General features: G+C 56.3%; 2 protein-coding genes across 3 annotated transcripts; one reads left to right on the forward strand and one right to left on the reverse strand.

The window, feature by feature from the left end:
* Positions 1-2,872: 2,872 nt before the first annotated feature.
* Positions 2,873-13,916, forward strand: FAM160B2 (family with sequence similarity 160 member B2). 2 transcript variants are annotated; one of them, XM_014466170.2, is made up of 16 exons: positions 2,873-3,243; positions 3,662-3,740; positions 6,982-7,151; positions 7,584-7,688; positions 7,784-7,903; positions 8,081-8,296; positions 8,379-8,575; positions 8,910-9,018; positions 9,143-9,219; positions 9,577-9,766; positions 10,293-10,438; positions 10,551-10,679; positions 10,847-10,937; positions 11,119-11,262; positions 11,958-12,058; positions 12,277-13,916. In XM_014466170.2, the coding sequence occupies exons 1-16, from the start codon at positions 3,142-3,144 to the stop codon at positions 12,413-12,415; spliced, it is 2,115 nt and encodes a 704-aa protein (XP_014321656.1). In that variant the 5' UTR covers positions 2,873-3,141; the 3' UTR covers positions 12,416-13,916. The 2 variants fall into 2 exon arrangements, with proteins under 2 accessions (XP_014321656.1, XP_023620079.1); XM_023764311.1 differs by lacking the exon at positions 2,873-3,243 and adding an exon at positions 11,621-11,761 and having other exon boundaries at positions 3,277-3,740.
* A 1,650-nt stretch (positions 13,917-15,566) lies between these two features.
* NUDT18 (nudix hydrolase 18) lies at positions 15,567-18,838 on the reverse strand. The gene is made up of 3 exons (XM_006100718.3): positions 17,886-18,838; positions 16,760-16,973; positions 15,567-16,538 (listed from the first exon to the last, which is right to left on the reverse strand). Exons 1-3 carry the CDS (start codon positions 18,291-18,293, stop codon positions 15,937-15,939), a joined length of 1,224 nt encoding a protein of 407 aa, XP_006100780.1. The 5' UTR covers positions 18,294-18,838; the 3' UTR covers positions 15,567-15,936.
* Positions 18,839-21,692: the final 2,854 nt, after the last annotated feature.

Genomic DNA, 21,692 nt, shown 5'->3' on the forward strand with positions numbered 1-21,692 from the left:
CCTGGCTTGGAGCAGCTTTGGGGAGGCCCTGGCCCTCGCCCTGGCCTTGGAGCAACTTTGGGGGGCCCTGACCCTGGAGCAGCCTTCTGCAGGTTTCCAGCGTGTATCTCACATTGCCCTGGCCTTGAGTCCTTGAGTCCGGGAAGCCAGCCACGGTGGGGCCTGGGCAGCGGCCCTGTGGGGAAGACTGTATTGATGTCTTACATTCCACCAGAGTTTGTGTTTTTGCTATTTTCTGTTGGGGTGGAGGCTGGTGAGAGGCAGCCCACTTCATCAGTAAGATAAAGTTCAGTTTAGATAGGGAAGGCGGAGGCCCTGTCTTACAGTCACCCTGGCCAAGAAGCTGTCTGTAAAGTTAACAATTGTTTTGTCTCAGCACAAACCCTCTCCTAAGTGACCAGTTCAGTGTATCCGATCTTTTCAGGAGAAACAACCTTGGATTCCACTCGCTTCCTCCCCAACACGTCCCTCCTCCTCAACTCAGAGCTTGTTATGAATGAGAATGGCCTCAGCCTTAAGCAAACTTGGGAAGAAAGTGAAAGGTTCCGGCTCCTTCCCCACCTGCCCCAGCCTGGCCCTCCCAGATGTCCAGGGGCCTCAGGACTTCCCACTGGGGAGGGGTTCCATATACTCTCTCCTTCCCCTCCTCCCTGACCCCAATCAAGACAGCTGTCGTCTCAGAAAGTGATCTGACAAACTATTTCATACCTCTCAAGGACAGCTCCAGGCAGACAAGACCTTCGCCCTAGGAAGTGAATTTCTAATGCCTCCAAGCGCCGGAATTTCAGTGCCAGAGGCTGGAGGAAATATTGGTGGTCAAGGGAGATACTTTTAGGCAGCTGGTCTTAGGCCCCTCAGTGTACAGGCCATACCCTAGAAGTTTAACTGACCCTGTGTGGTCATCGGGAGAGATGGGAACCCCCCTTTTCCCTGCACCCCCACATCTTGCACATAGGTCTTCCCCTGGCCTGGGTCATCAGGTTAAGACCCCAGCAAGTTGCTTAACTCCTTGGTAAGGAGGGGGCATGCTGCTCTTTCCTGCCCTCTTCTGACAAAAAATAGAGTAGCAACCCTTATCTTGAAAAAGAAATTTAGAAGGGTTTCTTTGGTCTGGAGTTAAAGTAGCTAACAATAGTCTCAGGTAAAGAGTACCCCCCTGCTTTCTTCCCTCTACTGGTCTGTTTTGGCTAACCTGCATTCTCCTATTCCTACTTTTCTTACTGGATTAGTTAGTTAAGCCAGTGCAAGGTTTTCAGAAACTATGAATGACTTTTGAGGTTCAATGAGCCCCCATTACAAACTTGTGAAATAATTGTAGTGTTGTTCAAGGGTCAGAAGGCATTCCAAGAGACACGGAACTATGTACAGAACAGGGTCTTAAGGAGCTTGCTGAGCTATTTAGTAAATATTGATGAGTAGCCACTATGTGTGTGCCCCTGACCCCCAGGATGCTAATCGTCTAGTAGAGAGATGACTGCTAACCCAATGATAATAGAACATGATAAGATGTGGTCATACACCGTGCGTTTGGAACGACTGTGGGAGATGTCACTCTAGTAAGGGCTGTGAACCCCACAACTAATTTTTTTATATATTTTTATTGATTTTTTACAGAGAGAAAGGGAGAGGGATAGAGAGTTAGAAACATCGATGAGAGAGAAACATCGATCAGCTGCCTCCTGCACACACCCCTACTGGGGATATGCCTGCAACCAAGGTACATGCCCTTGACCGGAATCGAACCTGGGACCTTTCAGTCCGCAGGCCGACGCTCCATCCACTGAGCCAAACTGGCTAGGGCCCCATAACTAATTTTAACACTTGGAGTGCGGGGAAACGAGTTAAGTCGGCTCGCGTGAATTGCGCGTACTCCGCGGGAGCCGTCTTTAACTCGGTTCATATAGATTTGCGGTGGAGTGCGGGAAACGTGTAAACTCGGGCCGATTGTAACTGCGTATTACCAAATATTTGTTTGTAATCCACCCTTTTGGTGGATGGAACAAAACCAAAAGACAGAGCCATCTTATATTTTGGCGGGAAATTCACCCGCACTCCAAGTGTTAAAAGAAGACAAGACGGGGCAGCCAAGGCCTCAGCTTCAGTGTCACTGCTTCCTCTCCCTGTCGTAGTGGTCTTCAAAGTGTTCGTCTTGCCTTTGTTTCCTACACACAACTGGCAGGTAACTCTTCCTAAAACACTGCTCTGAAGCTGTCACGGCCCTGCTCCCCATTGCCTGCAAATGTATATTCTCCAGACTTCTTGGCTTGGCCTTCAAGGCTCCGAAACCTCATCAATCCATCCTTGCCCCAGACGCACTTTGCAGAGTACCTTCTGCAGGAAATGTCTTTCCTTTCATCTCTGATTGTCGAAATCTCACGCAGTTCTTCAAGTTTTAGTTCCCGCGTCACGTCACCTCAGCCTTCTCAGTTCCAGCCTGTTGGAAGCGACTCCTCTTTTCCCGGAGGTCACTTTCCCACCGTTCCTGTGTGCTCATCTCACACTGCATCCTGCAGTTGAGCTACTCAGTGTGGTTTTATATCCTCTTCTCCTTTGTGGCACTGGATCTGAGACATCCTTGTCTTGCCGGTGACAGGTAGCATGGTGTTGTGTATGTAGCAGGAACTGGAGATACTTCCTGAATCGATTAGGGAGGAGATAGGGAGCTCTGTGGTGCAGTAAAGCATGAGGTTAGAGGGTGATGCATCCAGGAACCCAGCGAGGGCTTTGTGGAGCTGGTCCTTGGAGGACCTGACTGGGGGCTGTTAGGATCTGGCTGAGGAGTGGCCTGAGCAAAGATACCGAGTAGAAATGAGCACCTTTGCAGAGGGACCACCTGATTATGTATTTTCACTCTGCAAACATTTACTCTGCAAGGAAAGAGGAGAAATGCCCTTTGGGGGCAGTTTTCAGGGCAAGTGGTTGTTATTACAGTACCAGCCAGGCCTTAGAGATGGCGAGGGCACTGGGAAGGGGGAGGTGTAGGGCTTGCTCACAGCGGAGTCAGAGTCCCCCATGGCCAATAGGAGGAGCTGCAGGAGGCGTGGATGGGAGCAGAGCTAGCTAAGGAAGAGTCAGGGCCGCACAAGCCGAGCTTGGACAGAAGCGGCAGGTACTGTAGAAGTAAGGCACTTTCTTCACGTTATGCTACTGTCGCCCATCTGGCTGAACCGAGCCTGTGTGGCCTTGAACACAGCTTTCCGCAGACCCTCCACGTCAGAGGGACCTGAAAACGTCGTCTTTCACGTGTGTTCCAGCCGTGCCGTTTTGCTTTTGTTGATTTGGGGGTGTGCTCCCGTTTTCCTCTGCGCACCCCTGTTGTAGGATAACCATGTTGTGCTGAGATGATCTGTTTCTCTGATGTTTCCACCAGCGTTCTTCGCTCCTCTGAGCCAAGGACTATGGAATCATGACCTGTGGCAGGGGCACAGTGATTCCAGCAGGGAGCGGGGTCTGGGAGTGACGCCACGACGTGGTTGGCCACAGTTCGGATGTGTCCTGGAGGAAACGTGTTACTATTCCCTTTGAGAACCCACGATCACAGGGCCTCCCCCAGTCCTAGCACTGGCCCGGCACTTAGTAGAGAGTGGAATGTCCGTTCCTGGGAGTGTGGGTGGCGGCGGAGCCGGTGATCACACAGGTTATGTCTCTGCTCTCTCCGCAGTGGGAGCCCACCATCAACCTTCTGGAGGCGTTTGTGGAGCACTGGAAGGGCATCACGCACTATTACATCGAGAGCACAGGTGAGAGGAACTGGGAGGAAAGGATGGGCAGGGGCACCATGCAGCTCAGAGATGCAGGTGCCCCGGGGAAGGGACAGCTGCTGCCCAGGAGTTCAGAGTTCTGACTCTCTGCGAGGGAGCTGTGGGAGGTGGGAGTGGGAACGAGGAGGATGGGGCTCTCGAGGGCCTCTCTGCAAGGCAGAGGCTGAGCTCCACTTGCCCCATCTTCCAGCCGGGCATCCGGGCCTTCAGGCTTCAAGTGCCTGTGTTCAGGGCTTACTGATTGAAAACGAAATCGAACAGCCCTAGCCATTTTGGCTCGGTGGGTAGAGCAGACTGAAGGGTTGCAGGTTCGATTCCAGTCAAGGGCATGTACCTCAATCCTGGGCCCTGGTTGGGCCCCATGTAGGAGGCAGCCAAGCAATGTGTCTCTCTCACATTGATATTTCTCTCTGTCTTACCCCCTCCTTTCCACTCTCTAAAAATTAATGGAAAAATATCCTCAAGTGAGGACTAACAAAAAAGAAAGAAGAAAGAAAAGAAGGAAGGAAGGAAGGAAGGAAGGAAGGAAGGAAGGAAGGAAGGAAGGAAGGAGAGAGAAAGAAATTGAACAAATTTCTTTTCCCTGAGCCAACTTGGAGGGGTCAGAGGAGAACAAAAACCAAAGCATATAAATACCAGGTCCTTCTCCCCACGCTGACACACCAGGGAACCAAAGCCTAGGGCAGTGATGGCGAACCTTTTGAGCTCGGCGTGTCAGCATTTTGAAAAACCCTAACTTAACTCTGGTGCCGTGTCACATGTAGAAATTTTTTGATATTTGCAACCATAGTAAAACAAAGACTTATATTTTTGATATTTATTTTATATATTTAAATGCCATTTAACAAAGAAAAATCAACCAAAAAAATGAGTTCGCGTGTCATAGGTTCGCCATCACTGGCCTAGGGCATCTGGGCCCATCAGGCTCGCTCACTGGGAGATGGAGTCTGATTGGTTGCTTTGTAGTCAGTGTGCTGGCGTTGGTGGATGCTCACTGATGGCCGTGTAAACCTGTCCTGCACCCCTAGCCTTCCCCTCCTGGAGTTCAGATTGGGATTTGACTCCATCTTACACCGTCCTAAAGGCTTTATTTCCAGCCTGAGCTAGCCCAGGAAATGAGAATGTAGCCTGGGACTGTCAGAGGGACCCCTGAGCAGGTTCCTCGGGCTTGCACTGTGGACATTTAGGCCAGGTCACTCTTTGCTGTGGGGGCTCTGGGAGTGACTGTAGTATATTTAGCCCCAACTCTAGCCATCAGAGGCCAGTACCCTCCCTTTGTATGTGACAACCAAAACTGTCTCTCCGGACATTAACAAATGTCCCCTGGGGGACGGCACATGCCCCCAGGTGAGAACAACAACTTTAGACTGACCCTCTCTCTTTTTTCATTGAAATATAATCGACATATAACATTATATTAGTTTCAGTTGTATAACATATTGATTCCAAATATGGGTAGATTGTGAAATGGTTACAGTAAGTCTCATTAATATCCATCACCATGTGTAGTTATTTTTTTCTTGTGATGAGAACTTTTACAATCATAGCAACTTTCAATTATACAATACGGTGCTGTTAACTATAGCCACCACTCTACGTTACACACCTAGGACTGATTTTATAACTGCAGGTTTGTACCTTTTAGTCTAAAGACCTCTTGACACAGAGCCACAGCTCACCAGGAGAGCAGTAAGGGATCCAGAGCCGACTCAGATCCATCTGGGGCTTTGCCTGGGCCCAACATTAATTTCCAGAACAGTCCCCATAACCAGAGGTACAGGAGTGGATGAGGCAGCTGCCTTGCTCAAGAGCCTGTGCTTTCAAGAAAAGCTAGGGGGTGCTCCAGGGCCAAAGTACCAGAACTTTCTCTTAAAAACCACTCCAGCCTCTGCAGCTCTAAGACAGCCACACTAACCAGCTTCTCCATCGGGGCCCCTCTGTGGTGCCGCAGGTTTGAGTCTGAACCAAGGTCGTGCACAGATTTCTTTTTCCTGCTTTTTTAAAAAATAAGTTTTTATGATATTTAGAGAGAGAGGAAGGGAGAAGGATAGAGAGATGGAAACATTGATGAGAGAGAAACATTGGTTGGCTGCCTCCTGCGCACCTCTCCTGGGGATCAAGCCTGCAACCCAGGCACGTGCCTTGACCAGGGATTGAACCAGTGACCTCTTGGTTCATGGGTCGATGCTTAACCACTGAGCAATACCGGCCGGGTATCTTATTTCTGCTTTTTAAAAAGTAGAGTATTGCCTTCTGTGAGTATAAAAGAGATAAACAGGCCCCAGATTATCTGTTGGGAAGCTGCTAGGAGACAGATTCTGAATTATATGACAGAGACCCCTGGGCCCACGGCTTCTCACTCAGGCCCAAAGCTGCCTGCAGCCCTGGCAACGATCCTCGGTCAGCCCCAGGGTTTGGGCAAAACTGATGCTCTTCCCTTTGATAAAGAGCGGGGCATGCACACCTTCTCAGAGTTGAATCCTGGGCCTCATTCTAGAAGGTCTTTTGTGTGTTTGTGTGTGTGTGTGTTTTAATATGTCTTTTTATTGATTTCAGAGAGAGGAAGGGAGAAGGAGAGAGAGATAGAAACATCAATCATGAGAGAGAATCATTGACAGCTCGGGCATGTGCTCTAACAGGGAATCGAACCGTGACCTCCTGGTTCATGGGTCACGCTCAGCCACTGAGCCACACTGGCCGGGTTCTTTTGTGTTTTTATTTTTATTTATTTTATTTTATTTTTTATTGCTAAAAGTATTATAAAGGGTATTACATATGTGTCCTTCCCCCGCCCCCCCGCCCTTGACAATCCCCTGGCCTCCCTTACCCCCCAGTGTCTTATGTCCATTGGTTATGCTTATATGCATGCATACAAGTCCTTCGGTTGATCTCTTACCCCCCTCCCTCCTGCCCCCCAACCCTCCCTGGCCTTCCCGCTGCAGTTTGACAATCAGTTTGAGGCAGCTCTGCCTCTGTATCTATTATTGTTCAAAAGTTTGTAATGGTCTTTATTATCCATGAATGAGTGAGATCATGTGGTATTAAATATGGAGGCATGAACTGTGAACTTCCATTTCCTGTGGCCTTTATTGGGAGCAGACCATTAACTTGGCCTCTCCTGCCCTCAGCCAACCCCATCCCCAGACCCCTTGGACTTGACCCCGTAGAGCCAGAGTGCTCATCTTCTCCCCACTCACCCTTTTCCCTGAACCTCGAGCAGATGAAAACACCCCGGTCAAGAAGACGGACATCCCCTGGCGGCTGAAGCAGATGCTGGACATCCTGGTGCACGAGGAGAGGCAGCAGGCGGCGGGCGAGGCCGGGCCCTGCCTCGAGTACCTGCTGCAGCACAAGATCCTGGAGACCCTGTGCACGCTGGGCAAGGCCGAGGTGCGGATCTGGAGCCTTCCATCCCACCCGGCCCTGGTGCCAGGCTCTTCCCCCTGTGCTCCTCCAGCCCGGACACCGGGCACGGCCGGCTCAGGGCACAGCCACCACCGCCCCCGCTCACAGCTGGGTGACGTGGAGGTGGAGGAGAGGTGGCTCCCTCTTACTCAGTCAGCCTTCACTCAGCAAAATGTGCTGAGGACCAGCCGTGTGTCAGGGGACGCGGCAGTGATTAGGACAAAGGAGCCCCCCTGTGTGCTCAGTGATGACAAGTATGGAGAAAAATGAAGTGGGAAGGGGACGGGCAGCGCAGAGGGGGCCAGTTCCGACAGGGAAGGCGGCTTGCAGAGAAGGTGCCCTCCAGGCAGTGGAGGGGGGCAGTGCTCGGAGGGGCACGGCTCCCTCTCCTGACCGGCCCTCTGCTCTGCCCCTCAGTACCCCCCCGGCATGCGGCAGCAGGTGTTCCAGTTCTTCAGTAAGGTTCTGGCCCAGGTCCAGCACCCTCTCCTGCATTACCTCAACGTCCACAGGCCTGTGCAGGTGAGGGGCCAGGAAGCCAAGGGGTGTCTGGGGGTGCGGCCCCCTCTCTTCCCTGCCACCCATTCCCCTCTGTTTTTATCCTACTCCCCTTCCAGAAACTTCTCCGGCTTGGGGGAGCTCCCGGATCCCTCACAGAAAAGGAGGAGGTGCAGTTCACCACCGTCCTCTGCTCCAAGATCCAGCAGGATCCAGCCCTGCTCACCTACATCCTGGAAGTGAGTGTCTCTAGCGAACAGAAGCGGAGGGGCCCGGACCCCATTCCACAGAGGCACTCGGGGCGCCTCCCCTTCCACTCCATGCCAAGCCCCTGACAGTTAGCACGTCTGCGTTCTCAAGGGGCAGCGTGGGGAGTGGTCTCCACCAGGCCTGGCCTCACCTAGCCTCCTTTGCAGGGTAAAAAAACTGTCGCTCAGAAGAAAGCATCCCAGGAGTCCACAGCCCTGCCTAGAGAGACGGCCAGTATCGAGGACCAGGACCACCCCCACAGCAAGGCTCCTGACGGGGCCGGGGCCTTGACCGCCCAGCTGCCTGTTGAGCCCCAGGAGCCCGATGAGGGGATCGGGGAGAGCAACCTAATCACCTCCCTGGTTGGCTTGTGCAAGAGCAAGGTGCTGGACCGGGTGCATGCTGGGAGGAGGCTGGGGGACTCAGCTCAGGTGCATGTGCTGAAGTTGTGTCCCTGTCCCCTAGAAAGGTCGTGTGGCTCTGAAGGCCCAGGAGAACCTGCTGCTCCTCGTTAGCGTGGCTCCCCAGGCAGCCGCCACCTACCTGGTGCGGAGCAGCCCTTGTTGCCCTGCGATTGTGAAGCACCTTTGCCAGCTGTACCAGTCCTTGCCCACCTTTCTGGACCCTGCAGACATTGCTGCTTTAGAGGGCATCACCTGGAGGTAGGCACGTGGCCAGGGAAGGGGGGCTGCATCTGCAGTGGCTGGGAGCCCTGCCTGTCCTCTGGTAGCCGGTTCCTCTTGTTTTCCAGGAGGGATGGGGACCCCGGCTGGCACCTCCTTCCCAAGGTTACAGCCACCCTAAGGGCCTTCTCACCCACAGAGAAGCATCACTTTTGCTTCTACCCACAGAGCTCCCTGTGGAACTGACCACCCTACCCTGTGCCCCGGCCTATCTCCCCACCTGCCACAGAGGTTCCAGGGCAGAGGGAGAAAGGGCCCAGCCTCCTCTGGAACGGCTGAGGCAGGCCTCACAGCCTCCCTCGCTCTCCCCCAGGTTACCCAGTGCCCCGTCTGATGAGGGTAACTTCCCAGGCAAAGAGGCCCTGGCTGCCTTTCTGGGCTGGTTCGATTACTGTGACCACCTCATCATGGAGGCGCACACGGTGAGTCACGCTGCTGTCATCTCTGTCTCCTGGAGAACTGAGGGCTCTGCTGTTGTGTTGGATGCTGTGCAAGGACAGTTATTTTCGGTGGAAACGTGTTTAAGACGTGCTCTTTGGTGCCCAGGTGGTTGCGGATGCCTTGGCAAAGGCTGTGGCTGAGAAGTTATTCATGGAGATCCTGCAGCCGCAGCTCCTACACGTGTAAGTCTATGTCCAGGCCCCTCAGATGTGGACATAGTGTGGATCGAACCGCCCACCCCGTCTGCCCCTTCCTGTCCCTACAGCCAGGGACCTCCTTAGCCAGCGTCCCATGAGTCTGTGGGCTCCTTCGGTTCATTTCGGACAGGCCTCCCCCAACACACACGTGGCTGAGAGCCACTGTGGGCTAGCAGAGGCCTACACCCTGGGACTCTCTGACCTCAGGAGGGTGGGAGTGAGCAGAGAGACACCAGCTGGCGATGTAAGGAAACCAGGAAGGGTTCCACCACCCTCCCACTCATCCCCTCCCTGTCCCTCTGGCCTCCCCTCCCTGCCTGGCTCAGTGTTCTGTCCACATAGGTCTGAGCAGAGCGTCCTGACCTCCACGGCCCTGCTGACGGCCCTGCTGCGTCAGCTCCGCTCCCCTGCGCTGCTTGGAGAGGCCGTGGCCTTCCTCCTGGGCTCGGAGCAGCGGCCGGCAGCCCCCGAGGACAGCCCCTGCACCCCGTGCGCTCACCTCATCAGGCACTGCGACCACCTCTCTGATGAGGTGAGGTGGAAGCCCTGGTCTCCACGCACTCCCGCCCCACACCTGCCAAAGGGATTTCCTGGGGTCTCCCACTTTCATTAGTGGTCCAGGTGGTTCTGCCTTTGAGACATTGAACCCCTCCCCACCAAAAAGAAACGGTGATGGTAGCCAGCCGGCTCTTGTCACACGGTAGCTGTCTGTGATCACATACTTTCTATTCTGCACACCGCTTTTCCATTCATGGGACGTTTTTCAGGCTACTGGCCACTCTGAGGTGGATGAGGCCAGTACTCCATTTTTCGGACACAGAAACCGAGGCACAGAAAAGCCCATTTTCTTGCCTATCATTGCACATCAAATAAATAATAGAACCAAGACCAGCCAGACTTCTGATTCCCAGCCCACCACCCATCCACTCCCCCCAAAACCTGCCAGGGAGGGGGGATCCCCTTCTAGGGGTCCTTTTCTTGTCTGGGTGAGCCGACTCCCAGGCACCCCCGGAAGCTGGGGCAGGAAGGGGCATCCTGCTGACCCCTTCTTGCCCCAGATTAGCATCGCCACGCTGCGGCTGTTTGAGGAGCTGCTCCAGAAGCCCCACGAACAGATCATCCGCAGCCTGGTTCTGTGCCACCTCGAGGGCCGCCTGTACGCGGCCCGGGGCTCCCAGGAGCCCGAGAGCTACGAAGACAATCTGTAAGTGAGACCCCGCGCCCCCGGGAGGCCCCGGCCCCACCCCAGCCCTCAGCACCCCACACTCGTTCTTTTGTTGGTTCCTCGGTGCCATGCATGTGTACCCTGGCCACAGAGACCTAGAGGAGGACCCCTACTTCACAGACGGCCTCCTCGACGCCGGCTTCCAGCCCTCGGCCAAGCCCCATCCAGCCCCCGCCACCAACTCGGATGGCAAAACGGCGGTAACTGAGATCGTCAACAGGTAGGGGGCAGGTCAGGAAGTCTGAGCCACGTGGGTTTGCTCCGTCTTTGGCCATACCCCTGAGGGGCGCAGCCCGGGAGGGGATGTCCCTCCCCTCCAGGAGGAGACGGAGCGGGGTGAGCGTGGCACCAGGGGGGCCCCGCCACACCGAGGGTCCTGTCTCTCAGCTTCCTCTGCCTGGTTCCCGAGGAAGCCAAGACCTCCGCCTTCCTGGAGGAGACCGGATATGACACTTACGTCCACGATGCCTACGGACTGGTGAGTGTTGAGGCCTCTGCCAGTGCCCACTCCTTGCCCCTCAAAGACTTCTCCCTCTGTAAGCTCCTCCAGGGCACTCGCAGCTCCAGCCACGAGCCCCGAGTCCACCTTCCTGTGTGGCCCACTGTGTGCCGGGGCCTCCTGACCACGGGCCTCCTCTCAACTCTCCCTCCTGCTCCAGTTCCAGGAGTGCAGCTCCCGAGTCAGTCCCTGGGGCTGGCCCCTGGCTCTCACCCCTCTGGACCCCCACGAGCCGGAGCGGCCTTTCTTTGAGGGGCACTTCCTCCGAATGCTGTTTGACCGCATGTCCCGGATTTTGGAACAGGTAGCCAACAGGACTGGGCCCCAGCCAGAGGGTGGGGCCCACAGTGGCACCCCAGGCGGGTGCCTCTGGAATCCTTCGGAAGAGCAGGGCCTGGCCACGGGGGTCGAGTCGTCTTCGGTTCTGCAGCTCCATGCCCCCCGCCCCCCCACCTTTCCCCAGGCGGGAAGCCCCGTCTCGCCTCTGCTCCACACGCCCTAACATGTTCTGGCCCTCAGCCCCAGGGATCCATGACACACACACATCATGTGAGCCTCCCACCCCCGCACACGTTCACACTGGCCAGGCGCCTTTCTGGGGGAGTGCAGAAATGCTCACCACCCCCTGACAACCGTTGGTTTGTCCACCGTATTCCCTGCAGCCATACAGCCTGAACCTGCAAGTGACCTCAGTCCTGTCCCGGCTCGCCCTGTTCCCTCACCCCCTTATCCATGAGTACCTCCTGGACCCCTACATCAGCCTGGCCCCCGGCTGCAGGAGCCTGTTCTCTGTGCTTGTCCGGGTAAGGACGCCTGGCAGTGTGTCAGTGCTGGGCAGGAATGGAGGGGACAGGACAGGGGCTCGGGAGCTGAAGATGTGGGGACCCGAGTCAGTGCCAGGGGAAAGCGCAGGTACCACCCTGCCATGGTGCAGCACAGCCATGGGACCTCGCTTGAGTGTCACCGGTCCCCACCTCAGTCCTCTTGTTCCTGCTTTAGGTAATCGGGGACTTGATGCAGAGAATTCAGAGGGTACCCCAGTTCCCAGGCAAACTGCTCCTGGTGCGCAAGCAGCTGATGGGTCATACTCCTGGGGAGCAGTAAGTAACCGAGAGAAGTGGGTGCCTGGGGTAGAGCCCTGGGTGGGAGGGCAGGTCCTTCAGGGTGGGGAGGTGCCAGGCCTTGGCGCAGAGGGCCCGTTGCTGAGCTCTGTTCTCACTCAGGGGTCTGCCACTGGGTTATGCCTTAGGGACCCTGGGAGGTCACACTGGGGGCACACCCACTGCCTTCCAGCCATGACTCTGTGCTCTCCCCTCAGGCTGGACCACCAGACCCTTCTCCAGGGAGTGGTGGTGCTGGAGGAATTCTGCAAGGAACTGGCTGCCATTGCTTTTGTCAAGTTCCCCCCACAGGGTCCTCACCTGCACCTCCCCCCACCCCTGGAAGGGCACGTCTGAGCCTCCCGGGAGGGGAGGCTCCTGTTCTCACCTCTGCCCGGAGCGGCCTCCCCTCCCGCCTGGCACAGCCGCCGCCACCCTTCTCCCGGGGCAGGGGCTTGGCTCTGTCTCCTCTGTATCCGGGGGCCTCTGCCTCTGTGGAGGCCTGGGCTTCGGCTCCCAGTTCACCTCAAGGAGACCTTGCCTTGTTGGCTACACTAGGCTGGGCTTCAGGAAGTGGGTCTCCAAGGTACCAGAGCCAAGGAGCAAAAGAGGTGGCCTCCCGGGCAGCATGGTGTCTTCCCAGGGGAGCTGGGTGACGGCCAGGTGAGCGTCGGAACCCAGACCCTCCTGTGTTCTGGGACTGTCACCTGTCTCCACAGGCCATCTGTGGCCGAGGCCAAGACCTGTGATTCAATCCCGGTGGGCACAAGAGGTGTGAGCTGACGGCTGCGAGGGCTGGTCAGGACTGTAGGTCAGACAGATGGGGGCATGGGAGCCCAGACTCTGTCACACTAGGTTCCATAGATTCTGCTAAGACTTGACATTTTTTTCTCCGGGCTTCTTGACTTAACCCTTGTGGAAGGGGCAGTGGATGGCAGGGTAGCCCATTCTTGCCTGGCCCTCCCGGAGACTGTTGCAAAATCCCCAACCGCCTCATGGCAAATGGCCAAAGCATGCTCCGCGCCCAGGCGGGGGCAGCTGCTAATGAGAACCTTGATGCAACTCCACCAGGGCGGGAGAGGGCCTGGGGAGCCGGGGGCTGGTGCCAGGCTCCAGCTCCAGCTGGTTTCTCTGGCGCCTTCTGAACCCGTCTCAGCAGGTCCACAACACCTGGGCAGAGGGGCTCGAGACCGGGGGAGGCCAGGCCCAGCCCACAGTGTGCTCGATGGAATGCCCTTCCAGGGGAGCGAGGGAGCTCAGGGTACAGATGAGGCCAGGAGGCCCCCCTGACTGCAGGCCCCAAGGCCTGGCAGGGAGGGGCTGGGGCACAGGCTGCAGGCCTGGTGTTCTCCCTGCATGCCCTCTGAGGCTGGGGCTGCCACCCCACCCGGCCCGAATCTGTCTCGACCTGCAGGAACACACAGGCGGCGCCAGGCATTACCTCACAGCAGGACTGCAGTTGCTGGCTTTGCTCCTGGGCAAGGAGGAGCAGGCCAGAGCCCCTTTTGCTTCCTTTTCCTGCCCATGCCGCTTCGGGAAGCCAGCTGCGGGTTGCCAAGAGGTGACATGAAAGAGGAGGAAACTCAGTGACCTCTACCTCTCCCACATTCCTCCAAGCTGGGGAGGACTGACCCGCCGTGCTGAAGGACAGCGGGCGTGTGCATGCATGCGTTGTGCACACGTGGGTGTGGGAGTGGGATGGGAGCAAGCTCAGTGGGCAGACTGGGCCTGGACTCTCTGATTCTGAAAATGTTCAAGCGTCCAGGAGTCGCAAACACTCCCCTCCTCGATGCACTTTGGCATTCTCGTGGTGTACCCCCCAGACACCACGGCAATAAATGGTGTGGTTGCGTGGACACAGCTGCCCTGTTCTTCTCCACCCTTCGCGTCCTTTCTGCCGAGGGCTCCACTGCTAATTTGGGCCCATCTTCCTCCCCAAGTAAGACAAATTAAGTTCCTTTTTCAGCACTGGAGTGGAGGGGTTGGCGGTAAACAGTTGACAGGCTCTGGCAGGGCAACTCTGATGTTCCTCAGCGCCTGCCAGGAACAGCGGCTCTTGGCCAGGCAACACTATTTCTGCTCAGTTTGCCCACAACTGAGGGCTGGCCAGCCTCAGAGACACCCTGGGGGAGTGGGCCATCTGCAGCATCTGTGTACAGGTCTCACGCTAGGTGCTTAGGTTGTGAGCTGTATGACTGCTTTTGTGGTGAACCGTGGGCCTGCTGGTTTAAAAACCTTGTCCCTAAATGTACATGCGTGAAGCCTCTGAGGGAGTCACCAAGAATGCGCCAGGGCAGGGCAAGCTGAAGACGGACAGGGTTCTCACCTCAGCGCGTTAGAATCACTTGGGTGGCTTTTTAAAACACCAATGCCCCAGCCCGACCCTCCGTGAGATAAATCAGTGCCTCTGGGCTGGCCCAGAATTGTTTTTAAAGCTCTCCAGGTGATTCGAATGGGCACCCACGCTTGGAAACTACCATAGGCTAAATAATGGGCACAGCCCTAGCCAGTTTGGCCCAGTGGGTAGAGCCAGGGTCCCAGGTTCGATTCTGGCCAAGGGCACATGCCTGGGTTGTGGGCTCGATCGCCAGTAGGGGGGCGTGCAGGAGGCAGCCAATCAATGATTCTTTCATTGTTTCTATCTCTCTCTCCCTCTTCCTCTCTGAAATCAATAAAGAAATATGTATTTTTTAAAATATCACTGCCCTTTGACATGAATATGGACTGGTGGGTCCCTCAGACACTGAGAGAAGTGGGAGGGAGTGAAAGGGTTCTGCTGCATCTTAGGAGGCATTTATCCTTGGATGGACAGGAGGACTCCTACCACAGACAGCCCCACAGGCCAGAAAGAAAGACAAGATGGTGGCCAAGAGAGGCAGGCAGCAGCTGGGGGGCCTCGGGTCCCCTGGTCCTTCATTCAGGGCCAGAGTGTAGCTACTTCAGCAGGGAAGCCCAACCAAGTGTTTCCCAGCTCGGAATCAGAGATCTAGACTTCAGATGCAGTGAGGAGCACACAAGATATTTTCTTTGTTCATTCCTTTTAGTTTTCCTTTAAATTCTACTATGATTCAGCTAGGCTAAGGGGAAATGAGAAGATTTGGGTTTGGTTTGGTTTGGGCTAGAGTTATAAAAAGGCATAAAAAGGCAGAGGCAAGAGCCAGGGGCCCAGCAGCAGAATGGGGAGGGATCAGCTCAAGGAGAAGGGGCAGCTCCTGACTCCTCACCTACCCGAAGCTTCCCTGGCATTCTCACTGCTCAAAACTTGGAGGGGATGTGGTCACATCCTACCCGGCAGACAAGACGAAGAGGTTCTCAGTGTGCCCAAGACAGGCCGAGGGGGACAGCAGGAAGCCTGCCTGCTCCTGGCTCCCAGCACCCAGGCTGGCCCCTGCTGTGTCAGCCTGCGGTCTGGCAAGGCCTCGGAGGGACAAGGGGAGGAGCTTCTCTTCTGAGAGCAGTCCCCCCTTCCTGCTCACTTCCTCCCCACAGAGACATTTAGGCAGGAAGGCAAAGTAAGCAACACCTATTTACTCAGCAAGGGACACAGTCCTTGGAGTGACCTCCCCCAGAACCCCCTTCATATTCCAAGTGCCTGAGAACCTGGTGTAGAAGAGAAGATGCTGTCTCGGATTCAGAATGTTCCCATATCCCCTTGAGCTCTGGACTCCTTGCTTGGTTACAGGCACTGTCCCTTCTGGTGCAATGTAGGGACCTGCTCATGGTGAGGAGAGATGGAAGTCCCCCTGAGAAGCAGGAGAACTATCCTGCTTCCAATACAACAGGATCCCTGATTGCCAACCTCCTGCCTCCCTAAGAGGGAGGGGAAGCCATGTGGAGGGAGCACAGACAGCAGCTCCGTGTCTACTTATGGCACCTTTCTATCTGTTGACTGGGACAACAGATGATTCCTGAAGCCTCTGTAAGAGCTGGCTTTGTAGGTCTTCCTCCATCACCTTCCACCAAACAAAGTTCTCACCCCGAACCTCTGGGGGCTCATTTTGGATACCTGGGTTCCGAAAAGCCACTGTCACCAGCACATTCAGGCAGATGCCATCCGTATGGCCTTTGCCCAGGTGCTGTAGCCCCAGCAACCCCTTGGTCTCCACTGCCAAGTGGTGCAGAGTCAGACACTCCTGTAGCAGCCGCAAGATGGCCATGTTGATGCCACCCCTCTGCTCCATTGGGGTGAAGCCACAGGCAGTGATGGGCAAGTGAGGCGCCCCCACTGTGCCTACCAACACCCACACTGTCTGGGTGGCCACACTGGTAAAGGTGGCCACGAGCCGCTGACAAACCAGACTGCAGGGAAGCTCTTGGGGCAGAATGCGAGGGTGCCTGGCCTGATGGCGGTACTGGGCAGCCAGTTCAACCAGGTGCAGAATGTCATGGGCTCGCAGAGGAGTGGCCAGAGAGGTTCGTGGGTACCAGCCAGCCTGCAGGGACTCTGCATCTGCCTCCTTGGAAGTCTTGAGAACTCCACCTGGGGGGAGAGGTGGGGGAAAGGGTCTGTGTTGAGAGAAGTGCTAGGCCTGGCAAAGTGAACGGCCACCGAGGCACTCTAACCCTGACTCGGAGGCTGGAATCTGGAGATGCCAGGCTTGTACCAGCCAGAATAGGGGCTGATCTCACCTGAGGACAAGCAGGGGGAAAGCTATCAACTGCCCCCTGCCCGCACTGCCACCAGGTGTGCTGTACTAGTACCTGTGGGCTGAGCAAGGAACGCGAAGCGGATCCAGGAGGGGCCCCGCTCCTCCACAGACAGCAATGTCAGAGGCTCGCAGTGCAGCCCGGCCTCCTCCTTCACCTCCCGCTGCAGGGCCTCCACGATGGTCTCCCCAGGCTCCATTCTCCCTGCAGGCAGGTACCATGACCCATAGCATTCTTTCTTGGCCTCCTGGATCATTAGCACCTCATCCTGAGGGGAGAGAGAAAATCCTCACCCTCACACAGCCAGGCTGGGATCTCCAAAGGAGGGGCACAGCCAGCAGCCTTCCCCCGCCCTGGGGCCAGATCATATCTCAAACACAGTCACCCAGTACCCCCTTACTAGTGGACACCCTCAAACCGCTGAGCTTTCCTAGGGAATGGCCCCTGAGTGGCTGCCAGCTACCGCTGTCCCTCTCTGCAATTTACCCCTTTGCATTCGGACTTCCATTGCAGAAAGGGGCTGAGATTCCTGGGAGCTGCTTCAGGGGCTGGGGATCAGACCCCACAGTGGGGGTTGCCATGTGTCCTGCACTGTCCGCATATGTTACTGTATCTCTCCCCTCCCCTCTTGTTTTGCAAACTGCTGTGGCCTGTCCTCACACTGAAGTCTAGGCTTTGAAACATGCCCCCACCGACACCCCCTATAACTCCTACCTATGGCCTTGGCCCCTTCTAGCTGTTGTCACAGCAACTTGTACTGAGATCAGCACCAAAAAGAGCATCACACAGGAGCGAGGTCTGAATGTAAGCACAGGTTGTGCCCTTACTGCCTGTGGGACTCGGGGGAGGTCCCTGCAGCGCTGAACAATCTTGGAGAGCGCCCACTCCGCCAGCCTGTGCTAGCTACATTGCGGGAAAGGAAGAGGAATAGGAGCGCTCCCCGTTAGGATGAGACAGACATGCTCCTGGACTCGGTTTCCTCCTCTGTGCGTCTGACAATCGCAGGGTTCAGGGTTCGGCGCACAAGGCTCAGTGGTCAGTATGACGGTGCTTTGCAAAACTGGGAAGCGCCACCCACAAGGCAGCGCTGGTTCCTGCCGGTAGGTCCTCGGTCCCCACGGGGCTGGCTGCGCGCTGCGGGCGCAGGCGGCGGGGCGGCGGGCCGGCGGCGGACGCTCACCTGCTCGTTGAGGAACACGGCCAGCACCACGTAGCAGACGTTCCTCCGCAGCCGCACGGGTGCCGGCAGCTCCCCGGCCGGCTCCGAGTCCCAGCTCTGCACACGCAGCCCCTGACCCCCCAGCACCGCTTCCAGCTCCCCCGCCGGGCCTTCCGAGGCCATCCGGTCCCCTGGGAGGCGGCGGCCTGGGCCCGCAGACCCGCTAGGCCAGGCGGAGAGCGCCGCGGGGGAGCGCCGTGGGGAAGCGCCGTGGGGAGCCCGCGGTGCGTTGCGTGGGCCTCCGTCCCCTCCCCCGCGGACTCGCGCCGGGCGCTCCCGAACGAACACGGAAGCGCCGGCCGAGCCCCGGCCGCTGATAGGCTGCGCTTCCCCGCGGCCGGCCCGGATTGGCTGACCCGCGTCTGTCATCGCGGAGGCGGGGCCAGTCGGGGCAATGCGTACACCACCCAGTTTGGGCTTCTCTACCCGTTTCTCCTCGCCCTCTCCCGGTACCTCTAGCCGCCAGCCTCGCTAACATCTCCAGCGCGCACAGGTCCGCACCGGTTCTGACGGTTGCGTCATCCTGCCTGTGGGCTGCGGAGCGCCACAGTAGCCAGCGACGGTGACGTCACAAGCCGAATGACGTCACGGAGGTCTGGGGCCGCGATGCATTGTCCAGCTTTTTTGTCATAAACATACCACTGCATTGCCCAAAATGATCACTTCCTAAATAACCTTTTTTTTTTCCACCAAAAATGTACTGTAACAGAGGACATAAGCTCTTGCTTTGGAGGAGATTCTGATCTAGTTGGGAAGGTAGATGTAGACATATAATAAAAAGTCAACTCAGGGTTATAAGCCGAGAGCTAAATGACTGGTTTGAGCTGGAGGTGTGACAGCGCTCAGAGGAGGGAGGGAGCAGGGCTGGGATGGTCAAGGTGTGGCTGGCAGTGGGAGAAGGGGGATGGGGCAGAGAGGTCCTCGGATCAGCGTCCCAGCCCCCTGCCTGGCATCTCCTATTCTGTTTCAGCGCCCTCTACCCTGCAGCCTGGGAGCCCTGGGCGAGCAGGGGCCAGTTTCTGCTCCTTCATCTCTGTTGCCCCCACCGCCAGCTGGCTCAGCCTGCTGCTCTGAGAGCAGGGTGTGGATTTTGGCGAGCTCCCGCTTCTCTCCCAGCCTGACCTTTCCTCCTCAGAGCTTCCTTTAACCACCTCTCAGGACAGGAAGGCAGGGCCAGCTGGAGTGAAACTGTGAAGCCAGCCAAATCTGGGATCCTCAGTTAGGTCTCCCCTCTTCCTCCTGCTGCCTTTGTGCACCTCCCTCTGTGTGTGTGTGTGTGTGTGTGTGTGTGTGTGTGTTTTGGGGGGGGGGGTGGAGGGTGGGGGTGAGGAGGTTAGTCGCTTGGTGGAGCAGACAACGCAATGGACTTGGAGCCAGATGCCCGACCTCTGTAAGTTGTGAGCATCAGTCTCCCCATCTGTGGGTTGGCTCACAGCTTTCCCTTCACAGGGGTCTTGGGAGGTGAGATGTCATGGAGGAGCTCCATGGGCTGTTTACCAGGCAGCCCACCAACTGCCCCCACCCCTGGCTGGGCCCTCCTGGCCACAGCACTTGTTGCTACAACACAAAGGCCCACTTTCATGAAGTGTGCCTCCAAGGCCACCATGGAACTAGACTCAAGGGAATTCCAGCCACACCAGGTCTGCCTCCTTAGGCCCTTCTCACACATGAACTGAGATCCCTGGAGGCGGGCGCTGTATGAGGCTGTGGGCCCACACTCTTTGGAGGCACTTGGTGACGCTGCTGCTCCCAGCCCCAGACCTATTGCCTCCCAACAGCTGAACTCACCAGGCTTAGAGGCTCCTAGCACTGCAGAGCCACCTGTTAACATAGTGTGTGTGTGTGTGTGTGTGTGTGTGTGTGTGTGTGTGTGTGTGTATCCCCCAGTTTTCCCATCTGTGAAGTGGGGACAGCGTTGGTCCCAGACTCCTTTCTGCCTCCCGGGGATGATTTGAGAGAGAATGAGGTCATGTCTGGGCAGGGCTGTGAGAGCCTCAGAGGCAGCCTAAGATAAACACCAGACAGCCTGACTGCCTAGAAGAGCAAAGACTTCAACAAACCGCGGCTCCACTCCCCCCATTATCGCTGGGAAAAGTGCTCCGTTCCTCTGAAGTGGACCTAATCACCTCTGTGGTGAGGAGCACAGGAGGCAACTATGAAAGCCGCTTGTAAAGTGTGAAGGGCAGCCCTGGCGAGGCCCTCGGACTGTGCCAGCCCTTCCTGGGAGCGGAGGGAGACAACAGAAGGCAGACTTTCTCAGGCTTTGGGAGGAAGGGAGCACACCCCAGACCGAGGCAGGAGAGGCCCTGAGACAGATGGGAAAAGCTGAGGATGGGGGCTGAGATAGAAATCTTCAGAACCAGAAACAAAGAAAGGTTTCCCTCATGTCTGCTCCGTGCCCTCCATTTCCAGAGAGGGAAGATCGCTGGCAGGTGGGGGTGGCCATGCAGCGGGGTGGCCCAGAGTGTCCACACAGTACAGTGCCCACAGGAGCGAAGCCTGAGCCAGCCATTCCAGGGCACATGGACCCACTTATGCATGTGAGTAGGAGTGCAGAAGGGCAGTGTAGGCAACCTCAGAAACCGAAGGGATGGCATGGGCAGGCAGGGCGGGGCAAGGGTGTCTGTAACACCAGAGTTGGTCACAGAGAAACAAACCCTGTCCCTTGTCAAAGTGGGAAGGGTAAGGAGGGCAGTAGCCCAGGGTTAGGGAGGAGGTCTGGCCTCAACCTGGGCGATGCCACTAGCTTGCTGTGATCTTGGGAAAGCCACATCTCCCTTCTGGGTCATTGGTAAGACACAGGCAGAAGTGAATCCTGAAACAGAATGGACATCAAGGGAAAACTAGTGAATCTCAATAAAGTCTGTTGCTTAGTTAATAGTGTTGTATGGAAACCAATGTCTTAGTTCTGATCACTGTGCCATGGTTATGTACCATGTTAACATGAGAGGAAGCTGGCTGAAGGATAACTGGGGAATGGTCTGTGCTATTTTGGTGACTCGATTGTAAATCTACAATCATTTCAAAATTAACAATCTAGAAAATGTACTTTATCAGAAAAAAAGGAAGAGGTAGCATGAAGTATACCTGAGGTCATTTCTAGCATTGAGGGTGTGCCTCGCCATCCGGGCCAGCGAGAGAGGCTGGAGGTGAAGGTGGGCAGTGGGGTTGCTGGGAAAAGCAGAGGCCTAAAGAGCAGGGCTGGCCTGGGTGGGGGACAAGCTAAGCCTCTGTAAGGAAGAGGGCCACCAAGTGCCTCAAGTCTCAAGGCCAGTCCCCGCCTGAACTGGCTTCATCCCCAGTCCAGTCCTGGGACAGTTGGTCCATCTGCTGTTCGCATGGAGTCCGACCCAATATTCCCTGGAGGTACTGTGACCCCAGGCAGAGGTCTGTGGGGAAGAAAGAGGCCCCGTGGCAGAGCCACCCCCATCTTCTCAGAGGAAGGACCCTGTATTTGGTGTTCTGGGGTGACATCAGGACAAGGCTATATAAAGTGAAGTGTAGGTAAGGATGGGTCACCCAGTGCCACTTGGAACATGATCAGCTATAAAGTGCATGTATTGGAAGGAGGACAGAGCAGACAGCAGAGCCATCTGCAAAGGCCATTAAGCCCCAAGTAAATGAGGCGGCTGGAGTCAGGACAAGTGGTTCAAATCCCAATGCTGCCACTGAAATTGCAATGTGGCCTTGGGTGACTCACTTACCCCCCAGCCTGCCTGTTTTCTCTTCTGTGTAATAGAAATAAATAACATCTACCTCAGAATCATG

The sequence above is a fragment of the Myotis lucifugus genome, unplaced genomic scaffold (genome assembly GCF_000147115.1).
Source record: "Myotis lucifugus unplaced genomic scaffold, Myoluc2.0 scaffold_328, whole genome shotgun sequence".
NCBI classification, from domain to species: domain Eukaryota; kingdom Metazoa; phylum Chordata; class Mammalia; order Chiroptera; family Vespertilionidae; genus Myotis; species Myotis lucifugus.